Source organism: Oryzias latipes, chromosome 21, assembly GCF_002234675.1.
Source record: "Oryzias latipes chromosome 21, ASM223467v1".
Taxonomy (NCBI): domain Eukaryota; kingdom Metazoa; phylum Chordata; class Actinopteri; order Beloniformes; family Adrianichthyidae; genus Oryzias; species Oryzias latipes.
In genome coordinates, this window is record NC_019879.2 from 26,385,474 (window position 1) to 26,403,381 (window position 17,908).

General features: G+C 42.3%; 2 protein-coding genes across 2 annotated transcripts; both read right to left on the reverse strand.

The window, feature by feature from the left end:
• Window positions 1–273: 273 nt before the first annotated feature.
• Window positions 274–2,800, reverse strand: LOC111946789 (ankyrin repeat and SOCS box protein 1-like). Its single transcript, XM_023951125.1, has 2 exons — window positions 2,384–2,800; window positions 274–1,229 (listed from the first exon to the last, which is right to left on the reverse strand). The coding sequence occupies exons 1-2, from the start codon at window positions 2,745–2,747 to the stop codon at window positions 1,099–1,101; spliced, it is 495 nt and encodes a 164-aa protein (XP_023806893.1). The 5' UTR covers window positions 2,748–2,800; the 3' UTR covers window positions 274–1,098.
• Window positions 2,801–5,347: 2,547 nt separating this feature from the next.
• LOC101164604 (ankyrin repeat and SOCS box protein 1) lies at window positions 5,348–13,698 on the reverse strand. The gene is made up of 5 exons (XM_004082011.4): window positions 13,482–13,698; window positions 12,958–13,096; window positions 10,025–10,327; window positions 7,458–7,840; window positions 5,348–6,303 (listed from the first exon to the last, which is right to left on the reverse strand). Exons 1-5 carry the CDS (start codon window positions 13,570–13,572, stop codon window positions 6,173–6,175), a joined length of 1,047 nt encoding a protein of 348 aa, XP_004082059.1. The 5' UTR covers window positions 13,573–13,698; the 3' UTR covers window positions 5,348–6,172.
• Window positions 13,699–17,908: the final 4,210 nt, after the last annotated feature.

Below are 17,908 nucleotides of genomic sequence, written 5' to 3' on the forward strand. Positions count from 1 at the left end.
GCTGGAGGAAGTGGCTGAGGCAAAGGAAGTCTAAGCATCTCTGCACAGACTGCTGCCCCCGCGACCCGGATAAGCGCAGGAAGATGGATGGATGGATGGATTCAAAAATAGCCTGCGATAGGTGAAATCCACAGAGTAGGATCACACTGTAAACACTAATAGAGACAGGAACATTTTTTGAGTCTTGTGAACTGTGATGCAGTGAGGTATCACTGTATTTGCTAAATATTCTGAATTGGGGAAAATCACAAACAGATCAAAGAACAAGAGAACTTGGAGAGATTCTCCTGATTACATTTAATGTAAGCAAATTACAGTGAAATGTAGAAAACAAAGAAACAAAAACACATTTATAGTTGTACATCTTTGAAAAGTACTTTCATTTTGTATACGCCGTGCACACACAAGAAACATTAAGTGCAATAGCATCACTGAGAAGGCATCATTCTGGTTATTGAAAACAAAACGCCCTAAATTCTGTCTTTTTTTAAATTAAAATCACAACTTATTAACAAGGTATTACCTAGATTGTCAGAGCAACAGAATAAAATAGAATCAACATATTGCATCACTTTCAAACTGCAGTGTTTTGTCCAAATGTGGAGAGTTGTTCTTTCAAGGAAACCAAAATTAAAAAAAGACTGAAGGCTGCAGAAGAACACAAGAGCTTTCTTTGTATCCAAAGAAACCTGCAACATCTGTGGATATGATCTATTTATCAGTATAAACACTCAGGAGACATTCAATAACATGTTTCAGTACATCTACCCCCCATAAATTAACATTCAAATATCTATCTATATCTATAGATATCTATATATATCTATGTATATATTTATAAGTCTTTTTTTTCCATCAGAAGACATTTATTCTGCCTGTTAAATTTAAAAATACCAGGAGACATCTTGAGGATTTAGGGGATCACAAGGCAATAATCCACTGTAGGACGCAGACAGAGGTTCACCGTTTGAGAACAGCTTCTTTAGAAAGAAGCAAATCAGGCAAAAGGATGGCGTGCTAACATCTGAACACCGGGAGCGCTGTTTGGGACTCACTGAGGATGACCGCTTCACAAGATGAGGAAAGCCACAGTTTGGGTCAGTTTTGGTGGAGCAGGAAGTTCTTGATGGGATCTGGTACTGGCAGTGAGGATATGCAGTTAAGACGTTTTTTGCCCATCGTTCTGCGGATCCTGATGCGGCACAGATGTACCAGTCTACGAGGGTTTCCTGACGGGACAAGAAGACAGATTATGGACTCCTCCTGTTTTCATCGGTGTTTTCTACAGAGCACACATGCTGGCTTAACCCTTGTGCTATCCTAGGCACATTAACATTGGGAGTTGGGTTATCTAGATCCACTAGACAGTGCTCTGAACCTTTTTTCTTCAATGATTTGTGATCTTCACTGGTGTCCATGGATTATATAAAATCCTCTTCACCTTTATCCACCTTTGTCATGGTCGGGAGAAAACGTCAATGTAGGGATCGGGTCATCTGGACCCCATAGGATAGCACAAGGGTTAACAATGACAGCTTAACCCGGTCGGTCGCAGGGCCACAATCTCACAGCCATGCACACTCTCACATACACACCTAGGGACAATTTAGAGTCACCAATTCACCTATGAAGGGAGGGGTGGGATGGGTGTGCATGGAAGGTGGGACTCCCCCAGAGAAAACCCTGACATGCACGAGGAGAGCATGCAAACAGGTTCCCCAGCCGGGATTTGAACCAGGAACCTTCTTGCTGTGAGGCAAGAAGCGCTGACCACTGCAAGCAGGGATTAATTCCATTTAAGTACTTCAAGCTGCCATAAGATTCTTTAGGTGACCATTGATTGCAATATTTGCCGACTTTTGCGATATGCATGTAGCACAGCTTGGTATCGCGATAACAAACGTTTGTGATTTATTGTGCAGGCCTGAGCAAGGGAAAATTAAATACGTGTACAAACAAGTAAACAAGAATGAACGTCATTTCAGTTTCCTAAAGTTCAGCCACTGTTCTTTTTCCACATCAAAATAATCCAAATTATTAGAACATTCCAGCACACTGTATGGTCACATGACTTTGCTAATTCAATTCAAAACAATTGGTTGTTTTTACGTTTATAGTAATATAAACCTACCATGTTCACATCCAAATGGTATTTTCTGATACAGATTATCGATTGATCTCATTTTGAAGTGATTTTTTTCATGGTTTAGGTTGAGTCAATTCATCGATCTGGATTGAAATGGATTCATCGTTACACCCCTAGTCTTTACAGATCTTGGTTATGTTTGACTTACAAATAAAACCAAATTTATGAAATATGACATTAAAATGAACAAACGTTTAAGTAGCTGTTATTGGCAAACTTTTTATTTTAGTCACTCACTTTTTGCCTCCAGGAAAACCTTTAGTGCCTCTGGTTCAACTTTCCTTCGATTTGGAGCCTGGAGTTCAGACTCGCCCCAGGACACGAAAGCGGGGTTAGCCCCGTGGTCCAGCAGCAGGTGGACGAAGGCCACGTCACATCCGTGTCGCAGCACCGCGTCCAGCAGGCAGGAGGCCAGGCCCCGCGCCAGAGCCTCGTGGCAGACGGGTCCCGTGTAGTTGAAGTCGGGCTGCGCGCCGGCTCGGAGCAGCACTCTGAAACACTGGAGGTGGTGGTAGGCGGCGCTGATGTAGAGCGGACACACCACCAGCGTGTTGAGGGTTCGAGCGCTTAGGATGAGACGGGGGCCCAGCTGGTGGTCCATGTCAACGTCAGCGTTAAATCTACAAACAAGAAACACACCAAAAAAGGTTTCATACGCGTTTTTTTATTTTTATTATAACTGTTATTTTATATTTGAATAAAATATGTTGGCAGTTCCGTGGCTCATAGCTGATTAATTATTTACTTGGTGAGTTTATTTTCTAATGTATTTGTTAAAGTGTGAAAGTTCTGGAATGAGAAATTCTGTTCTGGAATAATTGGAGGTTTCTTTGGAAGAGGTGAAAGGTCAAAGCAACCCTCTTCTAAAAAATTAAAATTATAGACTCATTAAACAAACATTGTCAAAAGTGAAGAGAGTTGTAACGGCAGTGGCCGTGTTTGGGTTTGTTTTTTCTTTTTGTTCAGTGTTTTGTGTATTGTATGTCTATCAGAGTGGGACTTTGTTTTTTTTTTGTGGATCTTTGTGAGTTTGTCTGATTGTTTCAGATGTGATGCTGGAAAGGTGTGCCTTCCTTTGGAGCTAAGCTGATGGAGGCAGCCTTTAACCCTTGTGCTATCTTAGATGACCCCACCCTTACATTGACGTGTTCTCCCTACCATGACAAAGGGGGATAAAGGTGGAAAGATTTCATGTAATCCATGGACACCAGTGAAGATCACAAATCATTGAAGAAAAAAGGTTCAGAGCACTGTCTAGTGGGTCTAAATGACCCAACTCCCAATGTTAAAGTGCCTAGGATAGCACAAGGGTTTAACTTCTGAGCTGCTGTGGTTGTCTCTTTAAATAGCAGTAATTCATCTTTATATGACTCTGTGGTTGGAAAAACAATTTTTTATTCTATTGTCAGCTCTTACAATGTTTTTTATATTGGCTAAAATGTCCTCAATTACCAGATCAAGTGTCTAAGATTGTGACCATAACCTCAGTGTTAGTCATGACGATGTGACATGAATTTCCTTTGGAACAGCAGATCTTTGAGGGGCTTGATGTTTACGTTGTGCTCCCTGCTGCTTTCACCCCGAGTTCCCAGGCTGGGCATTCTCCTCTGGGTCTGATCTGTTTCTGCCAAAGGCAATTTTCAGTATCCAGTCACCACTCGTGTTCTCACACTTTCATGGTTAAGTTATGTCCGGATGTTGTTTTATTTTTTTACTGTCTCAACTTTTATTAGATGGTTTTACCCTCTTAAAAGTTTTACTTGATGTCCCGGTGACCTCAGAGGCTCTAAAGGGTTTCAGGGGACAGTTTTTGGATGTTCATATGTTTTTCAAAGTTGCTAAAATTATAGTGTTTTCTCAAAAGCATCTTATGTCTTTGGTGTTCTACAAAAAACAAGTCCAACTGAACATGCATAAATCCAAGCTTGTTTGACACTTGGCACCAAAAACCCTAACCTCAAGTCTACAAAATCAGAGAAGATGATTGGATTTCAGGAATAACCCAGCCCCTCAGTCTCGCAGTCACCCAGCGACAATCGTAAGGCTCTAAATGAACTGTAGAGTGTTAAAAGTCAGTTTAAGAAACTCCAGTGACCTCTGAGTCTTGGCACTGTTGGAATTCACTATCACCCTAGAGATCAAGTGCAGAAAGAACATTGCTAGGTTGGGGGGTTAACATTTCTTGAAATAACCAAAGACGTTGGTGATCTTCTCCAATGCAACCATCGTCTTTACCACTGCAAAGATAGGTAATCGACCACAATCTCCAATCACTGAAGGATACATAGATGCATGTCTGAGACATGCACCCATTCCTTTCTTTTTCTATACCCGGAGGGTTGGCCAAAGCCGGGGACACCCTGAACACGTCGCCAGTCCATTGCAGGGCTGTAAGATACCAATTTAGGTCTTACTGATTTCTCTGTACAGTGTTCCAGTGTTCCCTCGTGGTGTGAGTGAGGTGTAGAGGTAGGGTGGTTGACCTCTGTTTGAAAGACTGCAGGTTCGGTTCCCTCCCAGCCCGCCCATGTGTCTAAGTGCCCTTGGGGAAGACACTCTATGGAAGCAATTCTGTAGCATAATTAAAAATAAAAGTCAAAACCAGAAATGCGGACCCGACATCATTGTGTGAATGGTACTTTGACAGAAAAGTGCTTTGGCTATGGTGCTATATAAGTATACACCATTTAACCTTTTTTTTTTTTTACATAAAAAAAAAAATAACACTCCCCCGTGAACTGCCACCTTAACGTGGTCTCCCGCGGAGAGCTCAGAGTAGAACCGCTTCTCCTCCACATCGAAAGGAGCCAGTTGAGGTGGCTCGGGCATCTAGTCCGGATGCCTCCTGGACGCCTCCCTGGAGAGGTGTTCCAGCTACTACTACGTCTCTCGGCTGGCCTGGGAAAGCCTCGGGGTCCCCCCAGAGGAGCTGGAGGAAGTGGCTGAGGCAAAGGAAGTCTAAGCATCTCTGCACAGACTGCTGCCCCCGCGACCCGGATAAGCGCAGGAAGATGGATGGATGGATGGATTCAAAAATAGCCTGCGATAGGTGAAATCCACAGAGTAGGATCACACTGTAAACACTAATAGAGACAGGAACATTTTTTGAGTCTTGTGAACTGTGATGCAGTGAGGTATCACTGTATTTGCTAAATATTCTGAATTGGGGAAAATCACAAACAGATCAAAGAACAAGAGAACTTGGAGAGATTCTCCTGATTACATTTAATGTAAGCAAATTACAGTGAAATGTAGAAAACAAAGAAACAAAAACACATTTATAGTTGTACATCTTTGAAAAGTACTTTCATTTTGTATACGCCGTGCACACACAAGAAACATTAAGTGCAATAGCATCACTGAGAAGGCATCATTCTGGTTATTGAAAACAAAACGCCCTAAATTCTGTCTTTTTTTAAATTAAAATCACAACTTATTAACAAGGTATTACCTAGATTGTCAGAGCAACAGAATAAAATAGAATCAACATATTGCATCACTTTCAAACTGCAGTGTTTTGTCCAAATGTGGAGAGTTGTTCTTTCAAGGAAACCAAAATTAAAAAAAGACTGAAGGCTGCAGAAGAACACAAGAGCTTTCTTTGTATCCAAAGAAACCTGCAACATCTGTGGATATGATCTATTTATCAGTATAAACACTCAGGAGACATTCAATAACATGTTTCAGTACATCTACCCCCCATAAATTAACATTCAAATATCTATCTATATCTATAGATATCTATATATATCTATGTATATATTTATAAGTCTTTTTTTTCCATCAGAAGACATTTATTCTGCCTGTTAAATTTAAAAATACCAGGAGACATCTTGAGGATTTAGGGGATCACAAGGCAATAATCCACTGTAGGACGCAGACAGAGGTTCACCGTTTGAGAACAGCTTCTTTAGAAAGAAGCAAATCAGGCAAAAGGATGGCGTGCTAACATCTGAACACCGGGAGCGCTGTTTGGGACTCACTGAGGATGACCGCTTCACAAGATGAGGAAAGCCACAGTTTGGGTCAGTTTTGGTGGAGCAGGAAGTTCTTGATGGGATCTGGTACTGGCAGTGAGGATATGCAGTTAAGACGTTTTTTGCCCATCGTTCTGCGGATCCTGATGCGGCACAGATGTACCAGTCTACGAGGGTTTCCTGACGGGACAAGAAGACAGATTATGGACTCCTCCTGTTTTCATCGGTGTTTTCTACAGAGCACACATGCTGGCTTAACCCTTGTGCTATCCTAGGCACATTAACATTGGGAGTTGGGTTATCTAGATCCACTAGACAGTGCTCTGAACCTTTTTTCTTCAATGATTTGTGATCTTCACTGGTGTCCATGGATTATATAAAATCCTCTTCACCTTTATCCACCTTTGTCATGGTCGGGAGAAAACGTCAATGTAGGGATCGGGTCATCTGGACCCCATAGGATAGCACAAGGGTTAACAATGACAGCTTAACCCGGTCGGTCGCAGGGCCACAATCTCACAGCCATGCACACTCTCACATACACACCTAGGGACAATTTAGAGTCACCAATTCACCTATGAAGGGAGGGGTGGGATGGGTGTGCATGGAAGGTGGGACTCCCCCAGAGAAAACCCTGACATGCACGAGGAGAGCATGCAAACAGGTTCCCCAGCCGGGATTTGAACCAGGAACCTTCTTGCTGTGAGGCAAGAAGCGCTGACCACTGCAAGCAGGGATTAATTCCATTTAAGTACTTCAAGCTGCCATAAGATTCTTTAGGTGACCATTGATTGCAATATTTGCCGACTTTTGCGATATGCATGTAGCACAGCTTGGTATCGCGATAACAAACGTTTGTGATTTATTGTGCAGGCCTGAGCAAGGGAAAATTAAATACGTGTACAAACAAGTAAACAAGAATGAACGTCATTTCAGTTTCCTAAAGTTCAGCCACTGTTCTTTTTCCACATCAAAATAATCCAAATTATTAGAACATTCCAGCACACTGTATGGTCACATGACTTTGCTAATTCAATTCAAAACAATTGGTTGTTTTTACGTTTATAGTAATATAAACCTACCATGTTCACATCCAAATGGTATTTTCTGATACAGATTATCGATTGATCTCATTTTGAAGTGATTTTTTTCATGGTTTAGGTTGAGTCAATTCATCGATCTGGATTGAAATGGATTCATCGTTACACCCCTAGTCTTTACAGATCTTGGTTATGTTTGACTTACAAATAAAACCAAATTTATGAAATATGACATTAAAATGAACAAACGTTTAAGTAGCTGTTATTGGCAAACTTTTTATTTTAGTCACTCACTTTTTGCCTCCAGGAAAACCTTTAGTGCCTCTGGTTCAACTTTCCTTCGATTTGGAGCCTGGAGTTCAGACTCGCCCCAGGACACGAAAGCGGGGTTAGCCCCGTGGTCCAGCAGCAGGTGGACGAAGGCCACGTCACATCCGTGTCGCAGCACCGCGTCCAGCAGGCAGGAGGCCAGGCCCCGCGCCAGAGCCTCGTGGCAGACGGGTCCCGTGTAGTTGAAGTCGGGCTGCGCGCCGGCTCGGAGCAGCACTCTGAAACACTGGAGGTGGTGGTAGGCGGCGCTGATGTAGAGCGGACACACCACCAGCGTGTTGAGGGTTCGAGCGCTTAGGATGAGACGGGGGCCCAGCTGGTGGTCCATGTCAACGTCAGCGTTAAATCTACAAACAAGAAACACACCAAAAAAGGTTTCATACGCGTTTTTTTATTTTTATTATAACTGTTATTTTATATTTGAATAAAATATGTTGGCAGTTCCGTGGCTCATAGCTGATTAATTATTTACTTGGTGAGTTTATTTTCTAATGTATTTGTTAAAGTGTGAAAGTTCTGGAATGAGAAATTCTGTTCTGGAATAATTGGAGGTTTCTTTGGAAGAGGTGAAAGGTCAAAGCAACCCTCTTCTAAAAAATTAAAATTATAGACTCATTAAACAAACATTGTCAAAAGTGAAGAGAGTTGTAACGGCAGTGGCCGTGTTTGGGTTTGTTTTTTCTTTTTGTTCAGTGTTTTGTGTATTGTATGTCTATCAGAGTGGGACTTTGTTTTTTTTTTGTGGATCTTTGTGAGTTTGTCTGATTGTTTCAGATGTGATGCTGGAAAGGTGTGCCTTCCTTTGGAGCTAAGCTGATGGAGGCAGCCTTTAACCCTTGTGCTATCTTAGATGACCCCACCCTTACATTGACGTGTTCTCCCTACCATGACAAAGGGGGATAAAGGTGGAAAGATTTCATGTAATCCATGGACACCAGTGAAGATCACAAATCATTGAAGAAAAAAGGTTCAGCGCACTATCTAGTGGGTCTAGATGACCCAAATCCCAATGTTAAAGTGCTTAGGATAACACAAGGGTTACAAGAACTGTGTGGACCTCCAGCCTGTGAGAAGGGAGATTTGCTGCAACCTGTCTCCACTGCAGCTTGGTGCTCTTCTCCACTTGTTTTGTAGTTTGTGTTGCACTTTGTTTTTTTTTGTTTTTTGTGGTTTTGTGTCCAGGCCCACTCTGTGTAGTCTTTTGTTTGGTGTAGCTATGTTTAAGTGAAGCTGTGGGGGTGAACTAACATTTTCTTTCACGTTTCCTCCTGTTTGTTAGTGTAGGGAGGTTAATGTTTCATCTTTGATTTCCCTTTACTTTCATTCACAGTGGGGATGGGAATAGAAGCCCCATGAAGCTTTCACGGGGTTCATGCAATTGTGCCGCAAAAATGAACCAACCATTCAGGGCTTTGAAACCACACAGAACAGCGGCATCTGGTGGCGGCCTGGGCGTATATCATATGCTTCGACTAAGCTCCTTGTAACACTTCAGTGTGGAAATGATGAAAAAACGTAAAACAAAATGTTTGTAATGATAATAAAATACAACGTAAAACAACACGTGACGTTTTCTGTGAGAAGTGCTTGGCACAGCAAAACACGCATCACAAGCAAAAAATAAACGCAAAGCAAAAAATAGTTAAACGCTAGTCTTCAACCCAGGACCTCTGGTTGCAGACGCCATTGCGTTTTCCACTGAGCCATCTATACTGTTGCAGTAACATCTTGCCATTACAGATTCATAGAAGTATTTTCTTTATAAATAACGTTCATAGTATATTCTCTTATTAGGAGAAACCGAGTTGAAACGTTCCTGAGCCACAGTACGTTTTTCACCAGGAACTATGGTAAAGTGCAATGAACTGACGCTGATTCAAAAACAGGGGAAACAATAAAACTGGTCAGGAAATGTTTGGGATTCATTTGTGTTTTTTAAAGAATAGCACGCCCAACTGTTCAAACACCAGTGACATCTGAACCGTGGTTTGACCAAACGATGCATTTGGCGCTTTGTATGTCATTAACCACGTGATCTGCGCTAGTTGACACACATTGTGCCGAACCACTCTGCTTCCCGAAGGTGAAATGAGCGCCGGAGCGTCCGTGTCAAATGGGCCATCGCTAATTCACAGGTTAGATTTCAGATTACGGTTAATTGGGGTTTTGTTTGTTACTTTGGCCTTGGTTCACCCTGAAGCCTTTTTGCTTCACCTTTTAAGTTATTGTTTCATATTAATTAATTTGTAAATAAACTTGTTATTTTGTTTGGAGACAATCTTTTGGTGTTTGGTTATTAATTTTTTTGGTTATTAAGTCACGGCAAAAAACTGAACTTTTATGTTATGCTCCTCTGTTTACCCATAGACACAAAAAGGGGCACAAGATGGTTAAAAGAACTCTTTTCTAAAGCATTTGAAAGGGTTTTGTCTATTAGTGTTGATAATCAAGAGTCACTATGGCAACACAGAAATAATTTCAAATTTCTTTCCAAATAACAAAAAGGGGCCTCTAAATTTCCTGACGCTCACCTGATGAGCTCCTGCAGAATGTCCTCCCTCCCCACCCGTGCAGCATGGTACAGCGGCGTGCTGCGGTGATGCCGGCTCCCGTTGGGATCGGCTCCAGCTTCCAGGAGGATCCGGACGCAGTCCAAGTGACCATTAACAACCGCCACATAGAGAGCCGTTTGACCTTTGACGTCAACCAGGTCCACGTCGGCTCCCTGGGCGATCAGGTAGGCCACGCACGCAGCGTGTCCGGCCGTCGCTGCGATCCGCAGGGGGGTGCAGGGCAGGCAGCCGCAGCACCACACCGACTTCTCATTGATGCGTCTGGAACCAGTTCAAGATTTGTAAAAGAATTTCAACAAATAAAATCAAAGTGCAACAAAACTCGACTTTTAGCAGTGCTGTTTGGCGGATAACAGTGATTAAAGCGGGTAAAACAGAATCAAGTTTCACCAAGTTGTTTGTGAATCTTTTTGATTGACGGCAGCAATGGGGGGAAAAGAAAATGTAGAAGGGTCAAATAGTTACTTAAACCTTAAAGTTACTTAATGTCTAGTTAGCTATAGAAAAAATGGTAGAGGCTAAATTAACTTTAGGTCAAAATTTGTTGGATAAAAATGATAAACTTCCTCAAAACGTCACAAAAAACGGATGATTTTCAGTTAGCATTAAAATATCTTCACATTTAATAACCACGAAGCTAAGCAAAACCAGAAATATAAGCTGGAATCTCCGGAGAATGACAGTAAGAGTGTAAAATATTTTGAAACTAAAGGGTCCCCGCAGTACAAATCACAACACTTAACACAAAACCTATTAAGGATCACAACGACAGGAAAACTGTTCATATAAAAAAAAAACATTTTAGAAATTTGCAAAAAAATTCCAGAAAACAAAACATGACTAAAAAAGACCCCAAAAAATGTAAGCTAAATAAAGATGAAATATTTTAGAAAACTCAAGTTATTTCCAGATTTAAAAAATTAAATGTTAAACAATGACATTTTTTTTAAATTGTTTTCCTTTTTGAATTGTCTGAGATATTTCATACAGTGGGGGAAAACAGGTTTAGTAAGCCACTAATTGTGCAGGTTCTCCCACTTAAAAATAAATGAGAAGCCTGTAATTTTCCTCATAGGTAAAACTCAACTATGGGAGTCAAAATGAGAACAAAACAAATCCAGAAAATCACATTGTTTGATTTTTAGAATCAGAATCAGAAATACTTTATTGATCCCACACGTGGGAAATTTGTTTGTCACCATAGCAACTGACAGCAGAGGGGAAAAAAAAAAGACTAAGAATAATATAAAAAAAGAACAAAGAAAATGTAGCATAAATGCAAAAAACAAGGTAGTATAATTTAAAAAGCTATTTACAGAACAGTGCAGGTAAAAAGATGTGCAAAAGAAATGTGCAAAATAGAAAAAAATTAATAAATAGCTAATAAAAAAATGTGCAAAGGTTATCTTTTGCACAGTGAGTTGTTGTACAGGGTTATTGTATCGGGTAGGAAGGATTTCTGGTACCGGGCAGTTTTGGAGCGGAGCTGTCTGAGCCTCCTAGAGAAGGAGCTCCGCTGTTTGTCCAGAACAGGGTGGAGAGGATGCTCTGGGTTGTCCATGATTGAAAGGAGTCTGTTCCGTGACCTCCTCTCCATCACTGCTTCAAATGTTTCCTGTTTGCAGCCAATGACAGAACCCGCCTTCCTGATCAGCTTGTTCAGTCTGTTGGTGTCACTGACTGCAATGCTGCTTCCCCAGCAGACCACGGAGGAGAACAGGGTGCTGGCTACCACAGACTGGTGGAAGATCCCCAGCATCTTGCCGCACACATAAAATGACATGGAGGGCCACATCCCAAGCCTTGAGTTTGACACGTGTGCTTTACACGTATCAGTCGTCCTGGTCCTGTTGGTGACTAACAGCCCCAAAGCATGATGTTTCCACCCCCATGCTTTACAGTAGGTATGGTGTTCTTTGGATGACACTCAGCATTCTTTCTCCTTTCAACACGACGAGTAGAGTTCTTGCCAAAAGGTTCTATTTTGGTTATATCTGACCATAGGACATTCTCCAGATCCTCTTCTGGACCATCCAAATGCTCTCTAGCAAACTTTAGACGGGCCGGCACATGTACTGGCTTCAGCAGGGGGACACGTCTGGCACTGCAGGGTTTGAGTCTCTGGTGGCGTAGTGTGTTACTGATGGTAGCCTTTGTTACTTTGGTCCCAGCTCTTGGCAGGTCATTCACTAGGTCCCCCCGTGTGGTTCTGGGATTTTTGTTCACTGTTCTTGTGATCATTTGGACCCCATGGGGCGATATCTTGCGGGGAGCCCCAGGTGGAGGAAGATTGTCAGTGGTATTGCATGACTTCCTTTCCTAATAATTGATTTCTTCAGACCAAGCTGCTTACCTGTTACAGATTCTGTCTTCCAGCCTGGTGCAGATCAACAATTTAGTTTCTGGTGTCCTTAGACAGCTCTTTGGTCTCAGCCATAGTGGAGTTTGAGGCTGTGGACAGGTGTCTTTTGTATAGATAATGAGCTCAAACTGGTATTATTAATACAGGTAATGAGTGGAGGACAGAGGATCCTCTTCCAGAAGATGTTACAGGTCTGTGGGAGCCAGAAATCGTGCTTGTTTGTTGGTGACCAAAACCTTATTTTCCACCATAATACACAAATAAATTATTTTAAAAATTGACAATGGGATTTTTGAGATTTATTGATGTGATTTGAACTTTAGGCCCATTGTACATAATTCTAAAAAAGAACAAGAAGTTTTCTAGCATTCGTATATTTGGCTGAATCACCAACTGTAAAGCACAGTAGTGGGGATGTAATGATTTGGGCTTCTGTTTTTGTTTTTTAGAGTTTCCGATTGCAACTTTTTAATCTTTAATGAGTTGAATCAGCCACAGAGCTGCAGCCTTTCTTAAAGTTTGGTCTCACAGTCGGAAGCTGTCCTCCTGCAGCAGGTTCCTCAGGGTGTCCAGGTCTCCCACGTAGGCCGCGTTGTGGAGCCGCATGTCATCCTGCTCCAGAGGTTTGTCGCAGAACTGCTCCTGAAGCCATTCCTTCAGGTTGCGGCCTACAGAGCACACTTCCAAACATCAGTTTGAGTTTTCCTTATATATTTAAAACATGAAAGAGCCTAGGCTGCACGACATCTGTCAGTCAAATGTTTTGATCATTGGATGTTGGGGCCAGAAGGCACCGCCTAACTTAATGGAGGGATCTGATTGGTCGGTTTATGACTTGAATGCACTAAAGAAAAATTTAGGATTAGAAAGATTGGAACATGTTAAATAAAAAAATAGTTTATTTATAGAGACGCTGTTTATTTCTCTATAGACGTCTATGGGAATTTGCGGTACTTCTGGTTCAGTCAGAACATCTTATGCCGTCTGCATCAGGGTGACAGATGATGGACGGGTTGGTTGGTGGCGGCTCGCGGCTCGTGCAGACTTGCTCACCTGCAGGGGTGGATGTGGGCAGGTCGGACACGGTGATGAGCGGAAGGAACCGGATACTGGGCGGTTCGTCCGCGTCCGGACCGTCAGCCATGCTGCACGACTGAACGCAGAGGCGATCCCGACACACAGACGCAGGGACAGGCGGGGGTCCGGACCAGACAGGAGAGCATAAACAAGCAGGACGGAGTTGACGAAGGCGTCTGCGCAGATCACGGCGTCACTTCCGGGCTGGCTGTGCAGCTTAAAGTGCCAGCGCGGGTTTTAACCAAACCAACTACTGAAAAAAAGGGTTAGATTCACTAAAGATTTTAGAAATAAATAAGGGTGAAGTAAAATAAATAAATACAATTTAAAAAAAGCTATTTAACTCAATACATTTTTCAAAATTCACTGTTTCAAGTTGCTGCCATTGAAGGTCAAACTTTTGAATGGATTTCAGTTCAATTATTAGTCTGCATGGATGACTTATGTATTAAACTTTTAAGTTTGATGAGCTGGAATGTTTACAGTTTAAATAACCATAAATTTCCTCTAAGGGATCCTCCACATCGGTGACTGACCCTTCTCAGTGAAAGGGGTCGCTGCAATGGGATCTCCCGGGTCTGACTCTGACTCTTTTGATTGGATCTGGGGGGTCCTGTGGTAGTGTACTCCGTGAACTTGGGTGGGGGTCACTGATGTGGACATGTCCCCAAAATATCATTTCCCCACTTCAGGACAAAGCCAGGTCTCTACATTCTATCATTTCATCACTCTTTATATCATGGTGTGCGTGGGTGTGTGTGTGTGTGTGTGTGTGTGTGTGTGTGGGGGGGGGGGTTGTCGGCACTGTTTGTCTTGTCATCTTGTTTTTAAACTTTATTGTATTTTATGCACAGCACTTTGAGTGACGTGTTGTTGTAAAGGTGCTATATAAATAAAGGTTGATTTGATTTGATTTGAAATACCACCTTAAACAAACATAAATAACTCGTGAGACATTTTCTTCTGGGCTTTTAAAGTTAATTTGACAATTCTTTGAATGTACGTTTGTTTGTTTGTTTATTTTGGATGGCAGCAATTAACAGCTGCCAAAAAAATAAAAATAAAAATTAAAAATAGAGCACCCTGCGAGCCCGCCTTCACCCAGCAGTAGTTGAGACTGGCTGCTGCGACCCAGTGACCCAGAAGGCATCCAGCAGGTTAAGAGGATGCATGGATAGATTAGATAGTATTAAAAAAAGTTAACTTCAAGTAAGTATACTTGTATTGCACTGAAAGAGACGACTTTTTGCTAAGGGTTGGTTCTCCAGTGTTGAATTTTCGAGGTGTAAATTGATAGATGGAGAAGCAGCTCAAAGCATTACATTTGAGCATCACACCAGGCACATTTAGCAGGAAGTTATAAAATACTCCTGGGGTCTTTAATGTTTCTTTATGCCCCCTGGGCTGCACAGTGGCACAGGCAGTGGTTGGCGCTCTTGCCTCGCAGCGAAAAAGCGGGGATTGAAATCGCAGCTGGGATCTTTCTGTGTGTAGTTAGCATGTTCTCCTCGTGCATGTGTGGGTTTGCTCCAGGTGCTCTGGCTTCCTTCCAGAGTCCAAAAAACAAGCTTCATAGGTTAATTAGTGTCTCTAAATTGTCGTTAAGTGTGACTGTGAGTGTGTAGCCCTGCAACAGATTGATGGGTTCAGGGTGTACCCCAACTCACCCTACAGTAGCTGGGTTAGCTCCAGGAACTCCATGGGGTTCAGCAGGTTCAGAAGATGGATGGATTTATGCCTCACTTTAATACCACCTACCAACTGCTGACTGGACTCAGTCTTGAATCCACTTAACAAAGGGCACCTTTAAAATCAGATTTTACCATCTCAGATTTATGTCAGTTTATTGTGTCAGTGTTGTGTAGAGATCAATACATCCTTTATTGACGATCAACTGCTCTCTATGGTTTGCTGTGATTATCACACCATAATTATCCCAGAACATTCGCTCATAGATAGATAGATAGATAGATAGATAGATAGATAGATAGATAGATAGATAGATAGATAGATAGATAGATAGATAGATAGATAGATAGATAGATAGATAGATAGATAGATAGATAGATAGATAGATGACTTTATTAATCCCACAATGGGGAAATTTCATTTATCTGTGGCAGCAAAAACGACATTCAGAAATAATCTTTATAATACAACATCAAAAAAGGACATCAAAATCATCATCATGGTCTTCACGGAGGTTTTTCACACAAACATGCAATGGAGACTCAGCCACTTTGTTAAACTCTTGAGAAAGGGTTTTACTTAGAGACATTTCTAGCAGAACCAAGCGTTGAGGGTAAAACCTCTCTCTGAACCCAGACCGAGAAAACCCCAATCTAAATTCAAGCCACCATACTCTCTTTAGGATTAAGAATAAAGCAAAGATCAGAACAGTGTGAATACAAGCATCTCTCCCAACATCTCTCCGTACTTCAATTCGGGTCAAACTGGTTCTTAGAGTCGGGTTTTCTACACCCGAATGAGCCTCTATAAACCCCAACACATGTGGAATCAACTGGGCTGTATGAGAGATCCCTCATGTGTTGACCAGGGAATGTTCCCACTGAAAGGTTCAGAACTTTCTCCTGGTTTCATGTGAGACCTGAAGAGCTTCCCTCTGCTGGTTTTGTTTGGAGTGAATGAAGGAGAAGTGACTGCTGGTCGATAGTTTGTCCTAATGCTGCTGGACCTTCTCGTGAGCTGAGAGGAGATCAAGTTCTGTCAGGATTTAACCCTTGTGCTATCTTAGATGACCCCACCCTTACATTGATGTGTTCTCCCTACCATGACAAAGGTGGATAAAGGTAGGTGTCATGTAATCCATGGACACCAGTGAAGATCACAAATCATTGAAGAAAAAAGGTTCAGCGCACTGTCTAGTGGGTCTAGATGACCCAACTCCCAATGGTAAAGTTCCTAGGATAGCACAAGGGTTAGAGGAAGTAATCTCTGCAACAATCTGCAAGAAACTTTAGTGCAGCTTTTTTGTCTAAAAAAAAACTTCCAGGATTGAGCACACAGGACTTAACTGGTTTAGTAGGAGTCCATGGGAAGTGTGTGAAGTCTGTGGGCGATTTCTCAGTGACAAGAGAAGGGAAGATCAGGGGGGTTGCATATATAACATATGCAGTACTGGTTCATATCATTTCTTTTGTATTCATTCCCTTCCTATGTTTCTTTCCTTTTGTTTTCATATTCTACTCCGTTAAGTCCCTTTCGGGGTCACGGGGCTGCCGCAGCCTATCCCAGCCACTTGTGGGCGATAGAGGTCACCAGTCTGTTGTAGGGTAGAATGTCCACAATCACACACCCATTCACACTCACACCTATGGACAATTTAGTTGCCAATTAATCTATGAAGCATGTTTTTGGATGGTGGGAGGAAGCTGGAGATCCAGGAGAGAACCCATGCACGCACGGGGATAACATGTAAACTCCACACAGAAAGGTCCCCCATTGTTGTTTTTTTTTTTTTTTTACTTGTCCTGTCCAACAGCTGGGCAGACAGATGAGAGCTGAAGGCCTCTTGTGTTGGACATATTTTACTTTTACGACAGGGGTTATGAATCTTCTGGCAAACCAGAGGTATGTCTGAAGAAACCCCTGTTATTGTGTTTTCCATGTCCCCCAGCCGGGACTTAAACCGGGAGCCTTCTTGCTGTGAGGAAAGACCGCTAACCACTGCCTGTGCCACCGTGCAGCCCATGTTTATTTCCTTCAATGCGATATGCATGTTTCACAGTTTTTTGTATGCATCCTTATTTCAAAATAGGATTTGGAACCATTCCAATAAAGCATGTTTTGCTTAAAGTAACTGCTCTTCTTCATAAAAGTTTGAACATGTGAAGTGTAGGACCGCCCAGCTTCTCACCATCAGTGAGTCGTTTTGTGTGTGTGTGTGTGTGGGGGGGGGGGGGGGGGGGGGTAAAACACACCAGACAGGCATGTAGCTGTGGGTTTATGCAGCATGATGACAGACACTGATATCCTGCTGCTGCTCTAAAAATAAACACACAGGTCACCAGAGCCACGCGTGTCCATAAGTGGACAGGTTGCATGCAGACCTCCTGCTCTGTGCATCAAAAGTGATGGAAACAGGAAAGCAAAACTGAAGAATTCAAATATGGGAGCCAGTTTAACAGCTCACCTTGAGTAAATAATCCTCTTCTGGAATCTGGTGTGGTGGGACATGCTTTACTAAAAACCTGTACAAGGGGCCCGCACAAAAGATCAAGGTCGTAGACCGCTCGGTGAGCCCATAGAGAGAAAAAGTTCATGCAGTTTTTTTTCCACGAGCATGCTGTGCGCGACAGGACTTATATAAGACACAGGGGCAAGCAAGGGCTAAGTAGGTGAGAAGACAGGGACATTGCATGGATATTTCGGTTATTTTTCCC

Bases quoted from the DNA above. Each gene is read 5' to 3' on its own strand.
- LOC101164604 (XM_004082011.4), bottom strand. From the start codon at position 13,572: ATGGCTGACGGTCCGGACGCGGACGAACCGCCCAGTATCCGGTTCCTT. The intron at 10,328-12,957 runs GTGAGACCAAAC...AACTGGTTCCAG, and splicing joins CAGGAGGACAGCTTCCGACT to ACGCATCAATGAGAAGTCGG. The intron at 6,304-7,457 runs GTGAGTGACTAA...TTGTCCCGTCAG, and splicing joins GGTTTTCCTGGAGGCAAAAA to GAAACCCTCGTAGACTGGTA.
- LOC111946789 (XM_023951125.1), bottom strand. From the start codon at position 2,747: ATGGACCACCAGCTGGGCCCCCGTCTCATCCTAAGCGCTCGAACCCTC. The intron at 1,230-2,383 runs GTGAGTGACTAA...TTGTCCCGTCAG, and splicing joins GGTTTTCCTGGAGGCAAAAA to GAAACCCTCGTAGACTGGTA.